Source organism: Tachypleus tridentatus, chromosome 13 (genome assembly GCF_004210375.1).
Source record: "Tachypleus tridentatus isolate NWPU-2018 chromosome 13, ASM421037v1, whole genome shotgun sequence".
NCBI classification, from domain to species: domain Eukaryota; kingdom Metazoa; phylum Arthropoda; class Merostomata; order Xiphosura; family Limulidae; genus Tachypleus; species Tachypleus tridentatus.
Genome location: NC_134837.1, coordinates 246,506,922 through 246,526,788, shown reverse-complemented (window position 1 = coordinate 246,526,788; position 19,867 = coordinate 246,506,922). Strand labels below are relative to the sequence as shown.

General features: G+C 32.8%; 1 protein-coding gene across 2 annotated transcripts in view; it reads left to right on the top strand.

Moving 5' to 3' along the window:
• Positions 1–3,109: 3,109 nt before the first annotated feature.
• The window catches only part of LOC143239578 (nephrin-like), a 121,701-nt gene continuing 104,943 nt past the window's right edge, over positions 3,110–19,867 (top strand). For both annotated transcript variants that reach the window (XM_076480777.1, XM_076480776.1), the window contains exon 1: positions 3,110–3,481. In XM_076480777.1, the coding sequence (XP_076336892.1) occupies positions 3,382–3,481 (100 nt within the window). In that variant the 5' untranslated portion in view covers positions 3,110–3,381. The remainder of the gene's footprint in view (positions 3,482–19,867) is intronic.

Sequence of the window (19,867 nt, the reverse complement as noted above, 5' to 3'; positions counted from 1 at the left end):
ATACACGAATTTTACAAACTTACAAACGATATTGAATCTTCTATCCGATCCGCAATTTCCTTTATTTTGTCAAGGGTTCACGATGAGCGAAGTAATTTTGAGTTGGTATCGGCACACTTTACTTAACAGGGAGCTTAATAGCTCTTTGCTGATCACACGTGAGTTTTCACAACTGAAGTTAAATGGCTTGTAATTTTCGAAAACTATAAATGTTCCTGGTCAAATATATGTTACCCGAATAATAAGAGTTAATCACACTTATAGCTTCCGAAGTTTATGACATACCAACAGCAACAAAACTACACTCTTGTGCAAATTAATTGAAACAAGACGGAAAATTACGAGTTTTTCAATTTTTTGCGTTTTATTTCTGAGAATCCAAAAATTACTCACAAATTAATACATGATATGACCACCTTTATTTTTCAGAAGATCATTAATCCGCTTTGGAATCGAGTACACGAGTTGACTGCAATCTTTACTAATTTTTGGATCGAGGTACCACACCTCAATTATGGCCTCAATTAGCTTATCTTTCGTTGTGCAGTTTTTCTCCGAAGTCTTTCTTTACAAATCGCCTGGTCTGGCATGGCCAAGCGCGTAAGGCGTGCGACTCGTAATCTGAGGGTCGCGGGTTCGCGCCCGCATCGCGCTAAACATGATCGCCCTCCCAGCCGTGGGGGTTTATAATGTTACGGTCAATCCCACTATTCGTTGGTAAAAGAGTAGCCCAAGAGTTTGCGGTGGGTGGTGATGACTAGCTGCCTTCCCTCTAGTCTTACACTTCTAAATTAGGGACGGCTAGCACAGATAGCCCTCGAGTAGCTTTGTGCGAAATTCCAAAATAAACAAAAAAAATACAAATCGCCAAAGATTTTCAATAGGATTAAAGTCCTGAGAGTTTCCAGGCCATTCCAGCACCTTTATTCGCGTTGTAGTCATAAAATTCTATCACAAGTTTCGATGTGTGGAACGGAGCCAGATCCTGCTGAAAAATGCCAGATCCATCTGAAAATCTGTTTTTCAATTCTGGAACGACTCTTCTCTGCAAACCTTCGATGTACTGTAGTCCTCGCTTCATACCTTCTACGATATATAAGTCTCTGACGTCATAGTAGCTGAAAAAGCCCCAAAACATCTTCTTCAGGAGATGTTTTATGAACTGATTGATGTGAGATTCTTGAAGTTTCTCACCTGGAGATCTGCGAACATGCAGACTTCTTTGACCCTGTACAAAGAAATAAGTCTCGTCACTGAATAACACCTTTCTCTATTGTTCTTGCGTCCAGTTCTTGTATTTCAAACCTCATTGATACCGTTTTTTCTTCATTGAGTTGGTAAGAAGTTGTTTTTGGACTGGTCTCCTTGCCCTTCTAACGCAATTTCGAATGACGTAATATTCCTCAAAATTTCGTCATATATCCCAAAAATAGATCGACAGTACTGCAAAATACAGGTAACGACGCCGTCTGTGTGAAAAAAATACTATTAAAGGAAATCAGCAGGTCCAGCAAGCCTATACCAGCCGCCATGCTGAAAATATTGAAAAATGACCATTTGTTTCAATTAATTTGCACAAGGGTGTAACAATATATACTGTTTTTTGGTAAGTCATGTTGATTAATATTATAAGCTTGATAGTAGAGGTTTTAGAAATTTCAGTTTGCCCAACAATAATGACGATACATTTGTACTTTTCATAAAACATACATTATTGATTCTTACACTCAAGAAAATTTTACACACTTAGTGAATATGTGAGAATCTCACAAGATACATTTAAGAGTAAAATTACATGCATTTCTAAATATATATATCTATATTAAAATAAATATATATTAGAAAATATGCCAGATAGGTCAAATCATCTAATGAGCATTAAACGCCAACACAAATTGCAGAACATAAAATGAGAAACCGAAATTTGTCAGTATCTACCACTAGATCCAATAAACGTTCAAACCAAATTTGGTGAAGATTTGTCCACCAAAGTAGTGCACAAAGTAGGGTGAAGTAGTAGTAATAAAATTCAAAAACTCCTATAAAAACCATAAAAAACAAAATTAAAAACCGAAAATTCGTGTTTATCTATCCCTAGATCCATTGAATTTTCGAACCAATTTTGGTGGAGTTTCATTTACATTCTACAAAGTAGCTTTATGTACATACAACAGACAACAGACAATGTTGTTATATTTATATAAATAAATTAACTAGTGTGAAATTTAAACGTTTAAAGAATGTATCTGGCTCACTCTCTAATGTTAGAAACGTTAAAACAACATTAACAAATATATCTATGCCATCTTTTTGCATTTAGTTAAAGAAACTCTCCCTCATATAATGTCCACTTTACAATTTTCAAATGTATTAAGAAATATTACGTAAAACACGATTAATGTAATCTAAACGAAACCATTTCTTTCACATTAATATATATTTGAGGAGTTTTAAGTCATAACATGTTGTTGCCATATTTATATATATATGTGTGTGTGTATGTATACATGTATTAGTATTATTTCTTTGTCGGATATCTCCAAAAAACTAAAGGGGTGATTTGCCATAGACTCACCTGCTTTTGAAATAACAGAATAGAAGAAAGGCAACTAGTCAACACTAACTCTTGAGGTTCTCCTGTCAGAATGAATTGTTGAGTGTCACCGCCACACTCAAAGAGTGGCTTTAAAGTTTAGAGTGTGTTTTTTGGTTTGCTGATACTGAACCATAGAACAACAGCTCCAAATTCTACATACTAATCATTGTACCGCGTTCGAAGTATTAGTTACTCTATAAACTAGCAGAACTATTGAACAAAGTCAGTAAGTGTACTTGAAATATGTTTTTGTTTGTTTGTTTTACATTTATAAAACTGGCTTCTCTATTAGTTTGAGAAATCTTTCATGTTGGTGCCGCATGACACGATATCTCTATGTAATTGTATGAGTTCTTTTCATTGTGGTCAAACAATATTTACAAGAAATTCTTCGATAAACAATGTATTGTGGTTCTAACTTTTCAACTCTAAAATGAAAAAAAAATGAACGTTTGCATAATAATACTTTTATCAACATAAATAAATTCTTAGAATATTCCAATAATTTAACTAGAATCAAATAATTCACTTCTACCCCATCAATGAGTGGACCCTACCTCGTATACTGTTGTGAAAGATATGTGATACTATGCGCCTCTAAGAACGCCAATCAGTTTTCACAACGGTACCGAAGAGATCGTTCAATTCCATGTGTGGCGTGCTCACCGCTCCATTCCCTGATAATGAATATCAGAACTCTAAGTTATTGTGACACAGAAAATCTATCAGAGCTGGTCAGTTGTTACTAGTATCTTTATGAAAGCGTTGATATTACTATAAACGTTATGCCACTGATACCGGTGAAGTTATTGAGAAGGTTTCTTGCATTGAACAAGCTTTGGCTCGAGGTCTTTATTTGCTATGTACTTCTTCCTCCAGTTTTAAGTGAGTTAAACATTTTTATATGATATTCTCTACCGAAACGTTTTCATACAATTTCGTGTTTAGAGAGATTGAGTAATATGATTATTAACGTATGAAACCATTACAATAAATGAAAAATTTCTTTAGCTATTAGACGAAGATATTGACTCTAAGTTACTGATCTGGCTAAACATGTAATAAAGCTTCCCGACCCTAAGTCACAGTAAAGTAGGTATAATGTTTACAATTGACTCAGAATGATGTTTTATACTGTCCCTCGTTTCGATTTCGACGTTTCATCTTGCTTAATGTTATATTTTTAATAGCTTGTGCATAGTATAGATATATGATTAATTTATTTTTTTGAAAATAAGGTGTCACTCAATGTATTACGTGTTTGTCCAAATGAGTTTTAAAAAAAAACCTTTTTCTCAGAGGAATAAGTTTTAAAAATACTTGTCAGTTTTTCAGACAAATATATTAACAATATTGATTTTTATGTTATTGGTTGTCTCTATAAAAGATGTTTTTATTAATGGTAAATCTATCCTGATTTGTTCTAACTTTAAGTATCTTGTTTTTGAATGAGAGGAAAATGCAGAGCAAAATAAATATTTGTAAAAAAAGCATTCAAGTTAAATAATCCAACCTTAGACTCCAATCGATGACAGTTTCATGCATTTAACTAAAGGATTGTTAACTCGACCTCAAACTATAAATTATTTAATTTTTCGCTAATGGTAGTCATTACTGAAACTTCTTTCCTTTCTGAGCACCTTCCATATCTGCAGATAAGTAGTAATATACAATCATAAGATCAATATTACCAAGGTTTGTCTTTACCTTACAATCAATCATGTTTTTGCAAAATTTTATTATTATATTAGAAAACATTGTTTGATCTCTGTGTTTTATGTCATGCATAATTTTATAATCTTTGAATGCTGTCTTGTATCTCATATATATATATGTATCATTTACTATTCTTACTTCAAGATATAAATTAAAGGATAACTTTAAGTAATAATTTCAGGATAGTTTTGAGATATAATATGATATTTTATGGAATAGGCTACTTTCATGAATGCGTATATCTTAAATTGTTTAATTTGTCTGAAATAAAACTTCAGAGCACTGTTTTAGAAACATATGAAAATTTACAGCTTTTTTGGATTAAACTACATAAATGCCATAAAGAACAAGAAGAAAAACCTTCAGACAAGCATACATATTATTTGTTAGCAACACATTGGAAGCAATTAAATTCTGTATAACCGGAAGATGGAAAATTGTAATAAAGTTTAGAAAACTATTAATGCATTATCTTATGCTTATGGACATTTTACCAATTAAATTGCACTTCGCTGGTACAGCTGTAAACCTACGGATTTATAACACAAAATCAGGTCTTCAATTCCTTTCGATGGGCTCAGCAGATAGCCCATAAGAAAACACACACACAAATTAAATTATTCAACAGATATTTTGAATATTGTCAAATAATCAACATAAATAATTATTTTATTTACAAATAAGATTTAGAAAAGAGATTTTTTTTCATGTAACAAAAGAGGTCCTGTCAGAACATAAATACATACATTTTTGATTTAGTAAATCTCGTTCTCAATGAAAAACTTATTCCTTAAACAAACAGTTAAACATGTGATGGTGGTACAGATTAAATATACATATAGTGTGGCTACTGGCGTTTAAGTTAAGTTCCCATTATGAGCTTCCTTAAAACAATGATATTTTGTAAGACATTTTGCTAGAATAACAGTACACATTCATTTTATTAACCGTAATTTAAGTATGCTATTATACCTCTCAGTGGCATACCTTTAAGTCATAAATGGTTGTATATTAAAGGATTGACCAAATAATTAAAAATTATAATTTTAATGTACATTGCTTATGTTTATATAATGATTCTTCTTGAAGTTATTAGTATTTTATGTGTATTTCTGTGCGAACTATGAGTAGCAACATACAGAATTGCAGCTTCGCTCTTGGCGTTGTTTGGTATAAATAAATTTTCAGAGTTTAAAGCTCGATATTCTTTAATGAATTAAATTTTATTTAATATTGAGTTTTATAAATTTTGTGTTATTTTGTTCGTTGTTAAACGCAAAGCAACACAATGAATTGCTTGTGATGTATCTAAAGCGAGTATCGAATCCTGATTTCGAGCGTTATAACTAAAAAAAAATCACAATAATTGCATGTGATCACAATGATGTTACCTTTGAAATTTTTAAGATAATACAAATAATGATTAATCCCGTCACTATTTACCAAATATATTAAATGGATTTAGATGATTGAGGCGCTCGCTGTGAATACCGTATGTCAACTAAAACTAAACAGGCTTTGTAATTGAACGAGATTGATTGCATCCAGTGGACACTACCAAGCGCTAATTCTTGTGTTACCTTACCAGTCCGAATAGCGAGGTTTAACCGTCACTCACATAGCTCGTACACGTGCCTAAATTTAAAAATGTGTTTTTGTTTATTTTTGTTGTTATTTTTATCGGTAACAAATACGACATACGAGACCTATAATCCACAGTTCACCACCCTGGCCACTTGGCCATGGTATTATAAAGAAATTAACATTCCTATAAATATACAACACAGTAAGATTGTGAGTGACATAAATGATACGTTTCGATTATTATAGCGTTAGAACTATGAACTTTCTAAAGATAGTTAATGAACTGTTAATTGCGATACGCAAGAAACGTGAGGTAAAGGTGTTACACACACACATATTTACGCACATAACGATTTAATGAAGAAAACAATCTCAAACAAAAACACTATTAAATGCAAAAAAACGCTGAATAATTTAATAGGATCAACAAGGTGTACACTACAATGTGGCATATAAAATATGCCCTGGATTTTGGAGGTGACTTCGAAAGTAGGATCCACAATGCAGTAGGGATATACCATTTTTTGTCTTATCATCAGTTCGCCAAATTGACATGAAAGAATTAAGAAAAAATAAAATAAACTATTCAAAAGAAATTAAAGATAGGACAACTTCGTGTATATAGATCATTTTTGACTGCCTGCAAACAGTTATGTGACTCCTCGAGGTTTACCTCTTTTGGGATCTGAATATTCACCCATATAATTGCTCTATGTGGTGACCCGCGAAGAGAAGAAAAGGATTCTGTAGGTTGAAGTGTGTCAGTAGCATTTTATACACTAATACGTTGCAAACACCAATTGAAATCAAAAGCCATTGGGAACATATCTATTGAGGGTGCTCCCCATGCTACTTTGAACTTCTCACGACTGTTCTTTCACGTGTGCTCATTGACTTCTATGAGTGTTAAACGGACCTTCAATTCGTCAATTGAAGAAGTTTCCACCGATCTTACTTTCGACCTTGCCAAAAAATTGTGGATAACAGAGGTACAACATTTACTTAGGGTCAATAATATTTTTTACCTCGACGCTCAGAATTATGAGACTGCACTCTGTTCCTCTGCTACGGTGGGAGTGCAAAAATATATTTTTGTGCCTCCAACAGAGTCTTTTTCAAACTATTTGAAATGTATTTTGCATCTTTTAGATGCTAGAGTTGACATGTCTACTCCTGTCTCTATCCCCACCATTGTTTCCAGTGTCTAATCAGGTCCATCCCGTTTGATCTTGAAATGCAGAACTAATATATGTTCGTACCCCTAGTCAATGGAATCTACTTCTCTGACAGAGATCTGCACTATTGACCAAGGGCAGTAACCATGGAGGTCAACAAACATCTATCTTCAAAAGAATACCGTTGTGAACGCAAGGAAAAGGGTACTCTTTCCAGTTCCAGTCAAAATTGAATTTCTATCTCACAGTAAAGTGTATTCTTAAAACCGCAAGTATACAAATAAGTGGCACGAGTTTGTCCACACATCGCACAAGTATTTGCACTGTAACTTTAATACAGCGTGCGTATCTTTACAAAACCTAGTTGACTTTCAGCTAAGATTACAAATATTTTTTACACAATAAAATCAGATTTATAATTAAATGTTTTAATAATGATTTGTTTGAAAAATATCGAGTACTTTGCATAAAAAAATCAAATTTTAATGAAATATTTCACTAAATGTTTGTTAGTGAAATAAACGAGTCTGTTTTCCTACTAGTCTGAGTGCAAAGTGATTTCATGTTCTGATTTTTTAAAAAAGCATTGTTCTTCGTCCTCAAAATCTCAAATATTATTTCCGTATTCTCTATGACCTCCTAATTACTGTTCAAATGTTTGTTATTAGTAAGACTTTATATTTTATGTTATTTTCTATACTTTAACTATGTAAAATCTATCATTTGACCAACCTCGTATCCATCATAAAAAAAAGGAAGTAAATATAAATTATGCTTCTTTCGTGGTAGAATGACTACATATTATAATATGAAAATACAAATGTTTAGTGTAAGTAGATTAAGTCTCATAACACTATATATATACATATTATACTGACCTTCAAGACATGTCTAGCTAACATTACATAACTAGCATTGACACGGTGCACATGCATTCATGTTAAGTATCCAATACTATAAAACTGAACTTTAGTCTCTCCTGTCGTGGCTGTGTTTCGTAAAACTAGTATTTTGTAATATACAGTCACATTTCAGTTATTATACATTATATATGTATATAGATTATTACTATTTAAAAATAAATTATTAATCTTATTTTTCTTAAAATATAGAAAAATAAATAAAAAAGAAAAGCAAATAATTATATTTTCTCTCTACGATCTTTGAATTCGTGAAGGATATCAAACAAAACATTTTTAGGTTTTATATGTACAGTTGAATAACCAAAGAAATCATAGAAAACTATACTAATGCCATAAAATTCCACCTTAATTTATTAAACATAGTAAGTAAGACGTATTTACATTATTAAAAAAATATGAAACTTTGAGTAGACTAAAGACACAATTTACCTTCCTGCAATCTTGGTTCGAAAGAGCATTGTAGCCTTTTCACAGATTAAAATGGCAGAGATAACCACTAGGACACATTCTAAACTGTCGACTGATTATTAATTAACATGTCATATGTTGATGTAAATGTATTATATGGGACCGTTTTCAAAATGGAAGGAGGTAAATGGGACCACTTTGATTTAATACGTAAGCCATGTATCAGCGAAATGAAGAAATATAAGGTCATTATTTTACATTCTCTCCTCTTAATGTTAGTAATATGAGTTCCTAGTTTGTACGAAACTATAGCCTTAGTATTTTGTAATCACAAACTTCTAATTTTAAAGAGTACTGTATTCAACACATCACGTGGCTCATTAAAATCTATATTTAGGTGCGTTCCTTTAATATTTACTTTTAAATTAATAACATAATTCACATATAATAGTAAAGTTTGAATTATAATGTACTATTTCATTCCAAATTTACTGACATAAATTCATAAAGTACTAATTCAATGAAATTTTGAGTGCAGGTCCACAAACGTGATGACATGGCCTTCGACCGGTGACCCATCGCGAAATGGATAATATTCACAACTATTATTATGTGGTTTCGATACGTATTAACAATCCATAAAATATTCTTAATTGAATTGTTGCTCTTCCATCAAGGTAAATTTAAAATACCTTACATTATTTAAAAATAACATAATATGTAGAGACAACAAAGGATTTGTTGGTCCATCTTGACTGTTCCATCCTCCAAACTAAACTATTATGAATTTACAAACTCTTAAAGCCAGCTCTTATCATTCACATACATATCAAGCTTTATGCTAAACGTACTTAAACTTACTGCCTTCATAACATCGGCTTGAATGGTTACAGAAACTTATAACCATTACATCAAGATCCATTTCTTTTATTACACTGTTAAGGTTATTTCCATCCAAATTATAATTAACATTTAAACTATGATAAATCGCATATACTATCTTGCATTATTATAAATAAAACCCAGCTGCCACTTAATTTCTCAACTCTCTAAATGATCTATCTTCTTTTGTAAAGCAGCAACATCCTCTTTCCAGCTAGAAACACCCGAGGCCTTAATATCATCAGCAAATTTAAGTAATTTATTAACCATTTATTCATCTCTGTCATTTGTGTAAATCAAAAAGAGTGAATCTCCTAAAACTGACCCCTGAAGTACTCTATTTGTGACGATAATCTAGACTGACTAAACTCCATTCATAAAATTCCCCTGTTTTCTCCAGTCCAGCCTCTCTTCTATCCAATTATCTAAGTTATCTGTAACATTTACAGAGATATTTTTTATGATCCTTTTATGTGGTACTTTCTCAAGTGCGTTTTAAAAACCCAAATACGTCAAATCTACACTCGTACATAAACAGTAACCTTTTCAAAGAATAGAAAAAAAAACATTTGTAAAGCAATATTTTCCCTCAGTAAAATAATTTTCACTAGCAAATAAAATTTTAAACTTTGTTTAAAGCATATTTTCCAGACTTTCGAAAGCTTTTCACAAACTTGATTTAAATCTAATAGTCTTATATTCACTGGGACTACTTTTATTACTGTCCTTGAAAAGAGAACTTGCAATCCTTTGGCAACAGCGCACTATTAAAGGACTTACAAAAATAATAGTAAGTGGTCCACATCATCTACTTCTTAACCGTCTTAAAAATCCTCGAGGAAATATTATCTAGCCCAGTTGGCTTATCGTTTGTTTTTAAACTTTCTAATATTTTTCTTAACAACTCAGAATTAATATGAACGTTTTCTTTCATCTCGTTTCCATCTATCAACTGTTCAAGAAGAGGAATATTGCTTAAATCTTCACCAGTAAACACTGAAAAAAAAACAGAATTTAATGACTTAATCATCTCCTAATCATCAGATATGAGTCTTCTATTGTTATCTCTTAAAAGTTCTACTCCATCTTAACGTTTTATTTATTCTTAAAATATTTAAAGAAATTTACTTTTAATCTTTACAATTTTAGCCAATCTTTCTCCAAACCTCATTTCTACAATCCGAATTACCTGTTTCACCAATATTCTTTATCTTATATAATCTTTTAAATCTCCAGTCATACTAATCAATACAAATGTCTTAAATTCGTGACACCTTTCTTCAATTTTATCCAGTCGCACCTCTCTTTATGTGTTTATTTTGAATATTTAGAAATTTTCCATATTTTATCAATGTATCCAAACAACTCAACTGCCCAATTCACAACATACAAGTCTTGTAGCATCTCTTATGAATTTGTTTTTTGAAATTTGTAAAAAAAATCCCAGTTTCCACCCTTTCAATAAGTTCTGTGTTAGAAGTTAACAATATCTTCGACCAATCAAATATCATTTCTGCTTGTTATGAATTCAGTAATATGAGGAACCAATATAAAGTTATAATACTGGCCATTATAGTATTTGGAAACTTCAACTGAAAAATTAGAGAACTTATGATAGTTAGAACTTCCCTTCATCACCTTCGTTGAAAATACGCTTGAGTTATCGCGTGTCCGTCAGTACAGTGGTACTGAATAGCAAGGCTCACGATGAAATAAAATGGCGGCCATAAACATTGCCTGTTTAAAGTCATATTTAGAAGTCAGAATATTAAAAATGATTATTTTACAGTGTAGGCTGAGTAAACCTGAAGCTTATTGTACTTATAAAGCCGTCGTTATAATTTTTAAAGAATTTTCATTTAACTATGTAAGTGACTTTTCCAGAAAAATGACGAATCTTATCGTTTTACTTCTTTCACAGAACTCTTCCGTTTGCGGTTCCAGTGATTCTTTATTATACCGAAAAGGATACTACTGTATATAAAACGGACAATTCCCTACTTTGGGCATATAAATAGACTTCAGAGTAGGTTGATAGAGATTTTCATAAGTAATAAAATCGAATTTTGTATACGGTGCATCCCACGCTTGGTGTTGCCGGCGCACAAACATATACCCAACAAAAAGGAAATAAACAAGTGTAATAAAAAAAATTAAATTTTATGAAGACAAGTACGAATTGATATATACGTAACCAACTAATTAAAGTAATATAAAAAGTTTTATTGCTACAAGAAGTACTGAAGAAGTCAAACTACAAAACATTGAGTCACTTAACGTTAAAATAAATTCAGTACTCGATGAAATCACTGCAACTATGTTAACACGGGTTTGACTCTGGTTTAAATTTTTATTTCATGTTGTTATTTTCTTCTTTTAAGTCCGGTGATGGGACAGTAGCAAACATTCGGATTTACAACGCTAAGATCAGGAATTTGATTACTCTCAGTGGACACAGCAGATAGCCAGATGTGGCTTTGCTATAACAACGCGCACACTTATTGTTTCAATACCTTTTATAGCAGTAAAACTCTCTATATATTACGATAACTTTTACTTATCATTTAACTGCTTTAAAATTCTATATCCTTATAAATACTATGAAGTTAAAAAGTCTATACCGTTTAAATCATGATTGATAATATTTTACGTTAATGATGTTTTAACAGCTTGAGGTCTTATATTGCTAAAAATACAGCTTTTATTCCCGTGTGAACATTAAGCAGATAGCACAATGTTTAATTTTGCTTAAGTAACTTATCACAACGTAACGTTTTACCAACTTCGTGAGCCTAACACAACAGAACATATAACATCAAAACATGAGACACATAAAAGGTAAACTGTAGACAAAAGTCAAATACAATAATCGTCATTTAGTTCAGTTTTTTCTCTTACGTAAAGCAAAATGTTTGATTTTCTTTTACGTGAACCGAAAAAAAAGAGTACATGTGAACTTATGAATAAGCGGCCGTGCTTGAGACTGGGTGTTTCTGTACGTGTGTAAATGTTAAAGGCCTATATACCACTTTAAGCTCTTTTACAAAGAACAAACACCACACAGTTACTGAGAACAATTCCAGATCACTGGTACAGAGGGTAAGCCTCATAAAAATTGTATTCTTACATGTGTTTCTGTACTTATCATTTTTATGTACGTAAATGAAAGTTTTATAATAATTGCAATTGAAGTATTTATTCATGCATATTGTGTAAAACGTTTTTAGATAATTATACATTCAAGGAAGATACCCATACATGTTTAAACAATATTTTCAGAAATTTTAGAGAGTCACTTGGGATAAGAATTATGTGTCCTTGCCAAACTTGTCTGTATCAGTGTACTTAATTGGTCATCTCTTTTTATCCTTGGCTTGAAATAAATGTCCACTTGTTTGGTAAAAATTAGGTTATTCCATCTTCACTTTCTGATGTAGCTGCCACAAGCACTGTAACAAACGCTCAACTTAATAAATTTTCAGTTTTGTTTTCGGCCACAACTCACATAATCACTAAGTAGGTGCCACAGAGAGAAAGTAGAGAGTGCTGATTTTACATAAACTAGGTTGCTGTTTTTTATTTGATGTGTCAATGACATTGTTTCAAGAAATACATTAAATAAAAACCGCCATATTCCTCGTTGCAAATGTTTACCTTTAAAATAACCACACTCGTGTACTGACTTTCTAGTTTTCTGAAGCTGGGAGAGTATAAGAACAGTTTTAATTTCCAATGGCCTAAATACTTATGTGTATATTAAACCATTAGTGAAAGAAAAGTTCGCATTCTGTATTTTACGATTTTATATCATCTGTTTCAGAAGTCACTTCCAATATAAATACACTTTATACCATACTAACATGTGCAAGCTTTCTACCATTTCCTTATTTAGTGAAGTGAAAACAAATAAATATGCCAAGCAAGTGTTTATTCTATTAGGTGAAATTTATTAAAGTTTACCAATATCCTCATCCACTTAACAAGGATGTCAGCGAAGTATATCAAACCTGTACGACAATTCCTGAGAAGTATATTCCTACATGTCCGAATAAATTTATATTATAAGTAGTAGAAGGAAAACACAGCATGAAGAAACGATACTTTAAAATGCAAATCATTGAAAAGTATTTAATCTTGAGGTAAAGTGTGTTTTAGTAGTTGTTTAATAATATGTTGTTGATACGAAACTGTTTACTTGTAACATACGCACACATACATATATATATATATATATATATATACATACCTCATTCAAAAAAAGAGAAAAAGCTAACAGTATATTAAGGGCACAGTTCTGACATACTACTTGTTACTGTTAAGTACTTTTGTATACTTTTATCGATACCTTCTTTTTCATCTCAAAATATTTCGTGTTCTGTAAAGCATTATAAAATCACTATCATTTAAATACACGTTTTTGTAAGTTTGCCTATACTAATGGATTTATTATAGTTGCTTGAAGAATTCCTATTTATGTTTGTAATTTTTATAGAATAAATAAACTAATATGAGTACAGTTTATGAGCGACTCTCAGTAGACAAAAGAACAAACTATACTGTACATTTTCTTCAATTAGTATAACTCAAAACAATTGATTAAATTATACAATAGAAACCAACACCATTCTCTACAATCTTTAACCAATATAAATATATTTACGCTCTACAAAAAAGTTTATTATAAAGAAACTAATCCTATTATCGTTAGGCATGTTCTAATTACTCGAACTCTAGAAAAAGGCATAACGCAAACTCAACAAATAGACTGCCAATAAAAACATTCTATTGTACTTCAGACGACGAACGTGTAATAAGTAACGTAGCGCAGACCAAACGAAAAGTGGATTAAGCATTCATTGAAATCGAAGGGACGTAAAAAAATGACACGGATGATTGATTAGAATATAAGATAAGAAGTAACGGCTTATAAGAATAGTAGAAATGAATTACACTGATAACCTACGGCACACAAACTTCATATACCTTTATGGTCTTTTCTCGTTGCTATAAACTCATCTTGTCATCAACTAGCTGTATTTTTGGCACTTATCATATTTTCAATGTGAGTGGATACAGAACATCACATTTACCACTCGACAAATTTCACAGAACAAATCACAAAGCTACACATCAGATCCCAGAATATTCTGGTTAGTTTTGACTCACAGACTACTTACTAATGCTCCAACATCAGAAACCCTTCATATCACCACATAACCACTGCAATATGACAACTCTTTGCAACACAGAACTGATATGAAGATAGAAGCTGTTATGGAACTAAGAACTGTTTGTCTACAATCAACTTATTTCCAATACAGTTAGGAATTACAAGAACAAATCCACGCCATGAGATCACCACTCTTTTCAATCTTAGCAGACATTTCCATAGAAGACTTTGAAAGAGAGAGCCTATTCATCGATACTTATGAAACGAAGTTTATACAGAAGTTTTGTTGACGAAACCCTCCTTATATGGCTCCACAGTCATGAAAACATAACAGCTTTCCTAGAACATCATAAATTCTATATACAAAATAATTCACTTATTCATGGATATAGAACAACAATATAGACTACCATTTATGGACATACATATCAGCAGACAAAAGAGAAACATTACCACAACCGTATACAGAACAATCACATACTTAAATATATATAAACATTTATCGCACAAACTCGATAAGAAGTGGCAAAATTTAATGTCTAATCAATAACAGAAAACTTCTGCGGTAAGACATCCATCAAAACAGATGGTAGAGTGTTGAAAACAAAAAATCCCCTGAACAACTGAGAGAAACCATAAAATAAACACTACCACTACAACTAATTTCCTCCTCTACCTGCAAAGTTTCAGTGAAACATTCAAATACATAGCCAAAAATTTCAACATAGATGTCCGATGGAAATCTTGCAAGACATTAAGATTCATACAGGTGAAGAATAATTAGAAACCCATCAAAGAGAAACCCAAAAATGTCATTTATAAAATTTCATGTTCCTGCAACAAAATATACATTGTAAGAAAAGGGAAGAAGACTCGTGACAAGAATCAAATAACTCAAGAAAACAAAAACTTCAGACATTGCAGAACACTCCATATGAACTGGACACAAAATAAACTAAAAGAAAATACTAAAATCATCAATATTGATAAATGCTAAAAGCCAAGAGAAACTAAAGAATCAGTTAACATTAACACAATAAAATCTTCATTAAATAAATACTTTGGATTAGTGATGAGCTACATGTGGCTACCATTGGGTTGAATCTACAGAATCAATCAGAAAAATGGTTATGCAAACTAAATATAACACGCTTTCTACAATGTACCAATATAATATAAATACAGTCTATTCCATACTACACTGAGCTGATGTCGAATGAAGGAACACTTTCGAAATGGCGTCCTCTTAACTTATTTCTACAACAGGCATTTCCGTCTGTTCATCTTAATTTCATCATGAATGCTCTGCCGAAACAATTTATGAAAAATCACCTAAAAAGGTATTATGGATCAGTCTCTATCAAGAAGATCAACAACTACAACAAAACTCTCACTAAGCTTGCACACTGCTCTAATCACTTGATCTTTCTACTACGCTACAGAGATTCGAACATCATCCGGAACTTTTTGCTACTCAAAAAAACTGCTTTTGCCACAATTACAAAGATTAAAAAAAGGTTCTTGACAACAAAAGTGAACACTTCCTAAAATTACATATAGAAGAATAGAGATAAAAGAATCATCATCTACGCAAGGCAACTGGAATACTAAACAGGGACATCTTAAATCATTCCACTAAACGCTTTTCATCAAACCTAGAATGCATCAAGAGAAAAGAAGTAAAAAAAAATCAATTAATTTAAATTAATAATTCATACAGAAAACAGGATTTGCAACCTACATCTAAAATTTGTCATACAACCTGGCACAGTCCCGACTGTTTACACAGCTGCAACCTCAGAATGAGTTCCACAAACCTTGTCAAAATCTATGGCTGCACAATTCTAATATCATGATCACATCATCTTCAGGAAGGCCAGGAAAACAAAATGGAACATCACTAAACGGTGTATTGAACCTCCTAAGATGAAACATCACTATCACTATTACACCAGCAGATAAAAAAAACATTATAAACACCCTACGAGGGCTGTTCAAAAAATACGCGGACTGACGTCATAAAACAAAATATACTTTATTTAGAAGTTACAGGTCTGGGACCCCTTCAAAGTACTTTCTTCCCCAACGCACACACTTATCCCAACGGTGTTTCCACTTGTTGAAACAGTCCTGGTACGCTTCTTTTGTAATGTCCTCAAGCTCCATCTTCACATTTGCCTTAATCTCGGGAATCGTCTCAAATCTTCTTCCTTTCAAGAGTCTTTTGAGTTAGGGGAACAAGAAAAAATCGCAAGGAGCAAGGTCAGGTGAGTAGGGGGGTGGGGAAGAACAGTGATCGAGTGTTTGGCCAAAAACTCAAGAGTTCTGAGGCCCAAATTTCGCAGCAACGCGGTGCATCTTCAATTTTTCGGTCAAAATCTCGTAACAAGATCCAACTGATATCCCAAACTCTTCAGCAAGCTTCCTGACAGTCAGACGTCGATTTGCCCGCACCAGGGTGTTGATTTTGTCGACGTGTGGGTCGTCAGTTGACGTGTAGGACGTCCAGGACGCTCATCATCTTCAATGGACTGTCGACCATCCTTAAAATGTTCATGCCACTTGAAACATTCCATACGCTTCATAGCAACATCACCGTAAGCCGTGTTAAGCATAGCAAAAGTTTCAGTCGCAGATTTTCCAAGTTTAATACAAACTTTCACAGCAAATCGTTGCTCCTTCAGGTCATTCATTCTGAAATCCGCCAAAAGAAAAAATCGCACTTCACTTAAAACCGCGTAGATAATACACAAATGAAAATATCTGCAATCGGGAAATGGCGTCGTAATCAGCTGATCTGTGCAAACCTAGCGACACCAAGCGGATTCCTTTGGAACCAACTTGAGCCGCGCAATTCAAAAAGTCCGCGTATTTTTTAAACAAACCTCGTATATGTCAACGATTATGATACAGATATCAAGTACTTACAAAAAAAAACACTAATAACGAAAGATCAACAATAACCCTACAGTAAAGACGGAAAAAATCATGAATAGAACACTGCAAAAACTTAAAATATAATAGACCAAAAGCTCACCAAAGATTTAAGAACGAACTAAACCTTGTCCTTTTAATTTAACGAACAACCTGAGGTGCACAAACCTAATATACAGTCATGTGAAAAAATTAGGACACCCTATGAAAGCCTGTGTATATTTGTAATAATTTTGGATAAATGGATATTTAATCTCAATTGTAACAATACTGAGAGATTAAAGTAGTATATCTAAACAATTAAAACTGAAGAAAAGACTTTTCAATATCTTCTGTAAAATGTAATTCTACAATAAAATGAATATTCCAACTAAAGAAAAAGTTAGAACACCTCCACATTTATACCCACTTAAAATGGCTCAACTCACACACAGATGTATCACATCAGGTAACGTGATAAGAAGATCGTTCTCAGCATTGTGAACGAGGCTTGCCCTATTTAAACCTCAGACATTTAGTTTGGTGTGCTCCTGACTGTTGAAGTGAGAGTGAGCACCATGGTGAAAGCAAAAGAACTGTCTGAGACCTTCAGAAGGAAAATTGTAGCAGCTTATGAGTCTGGTAAGGGATTTAAAAGGATCCCAAAAGATTTTGAAATCAGCCATTCCACTGTCTGGAAAATAGGCAACAAGCGGAGGGCTTTCAAAACAACTGACAACATGCCCAAGCAAGTTCACCCCGAGAGCAGACCGCAAGATGCTAAAAGAGGTCTCCAAACACCCTAACATGTCATCACGGGACCTACAGCAGGCTCTGGCTACTGTTGATGTGAAAGTGAGTGCCTCTACAATCAGAAAGAGACTGCACAAGTTTAACTTGCATGGGAGGTGTGCAAGAAGGAAACCTTTGCTCTCTAAGAGAAACATCAAGGCCAGACTCAAGTTTGCCAGAGAGAATGTAGACAAAGACCAGGACTTCTGGAATAATGTTCTTTGCACAGATGAGTCCAAAATTTAATTATTTCAACACCAGAACAGAGGACATGTTTGGCGTAAACCAAATACAACGTTATCCTATTTTCATCTTCCTAGATGAAATTAAAATTAAGGTTACAACGAGCATAAAATATTCTTAATTGCTTGTTTTTAATTTCGCGCAAAGCTACACGATGGCTATCTGCGCTTGCCGTCCCTAATTTTGTAACATAAGGCTAAAGCACAGGCAGTTGGTTATTACCATCCACTGCCAACTTTTAGGATACTCTTTTACCAACGAATAGTGAGATTGACCCTCACATTATAACGCCTACGGCTGAAAAGGCAAACATGTTTGATATGACTAGGATTCGAATCCGCGACCCTCTGATTACGAGTCGAGTGCCTTAACCACATGGACATGCCATATTTATCTTTTTAATGCATTTCTCCATAATGTAATTTGTGCTCCACTTTCATAAGCATTCTAACAAAGATTAATTTGTAAGATGGACGACACTATACATTTCATTACTGGGAAGAGGGAATAATAAGCAGCTGAACTTGTCTAACTTTGTCTTCCCTTCGTCTTCCTTTAAACTTACTTTTATTTTTTTCCACTTTTCAGTTTGCTATCTAGTTTTAAAGAATGTTATATCTCTTTCGCGGTATTTTGATTATGCACTATGTAACGAAATGTTTACTTTTTCTTGTTCCTGGGCAGAAAGTGTTATTTCCCAATTGCTTATGCCTAAATTAAATGGAAAAGACCTATTTTTCTCTTCAAACTTTGCTTTGGTGACCTGAGAGCTTATAACGAAAACATGATGAGAGACTATATTTGGGGGCTCATACGTGAAAGTGATTTACATTACAGTCACAAATCTCGAAAAACTACTAACTTCTAAACATTTTTGTATAACTTTAGTATAAATACATGTAAATCTTGATTCATATGTTGTTTTATTCAGACCTTATATAAATGAAAGTGTGCAAATTTGCCCGTTTTTATATAGAAAATAGGTTATCAGTGATGTCGAGAAACCCACTTGTTGAGAAATTTATATGCAAAAACGGTACGTTTGGGTTAAGAAAATATTTTACATAGAAGAGCGAACAACGTTTCGACCTTCTTCGGTCATCGTCAGGTTCACAAAGAAAGAGGTAACTGACCGGAAGCTGACCACATGTTTGAAAGGGGTTGTGTAACTGTGTGTCGAAATGTAGAGGGCGGTATTAGATGTTTGAATATATAATTTTATTTATTTTATTATATTAATATAGGTATAAAGGCGTTCCTTTATATTGGTTTATTTTGGGTTTAAGTTGTTGTATAAGTAAGGCTTCTTTAATTTTGCGTTTGTTTATGTTTGTTTCTTTATTTAGTATTTGAGTGTTTTCTATGGTTATGTTGTGTTTATTTGACTTGCAGTGTTCGAAAACGTGTGAAGGTGACTTTTTATGTTCTTTGAATCTGGTTTCCATTTTCTACTTGTTTCTCAATA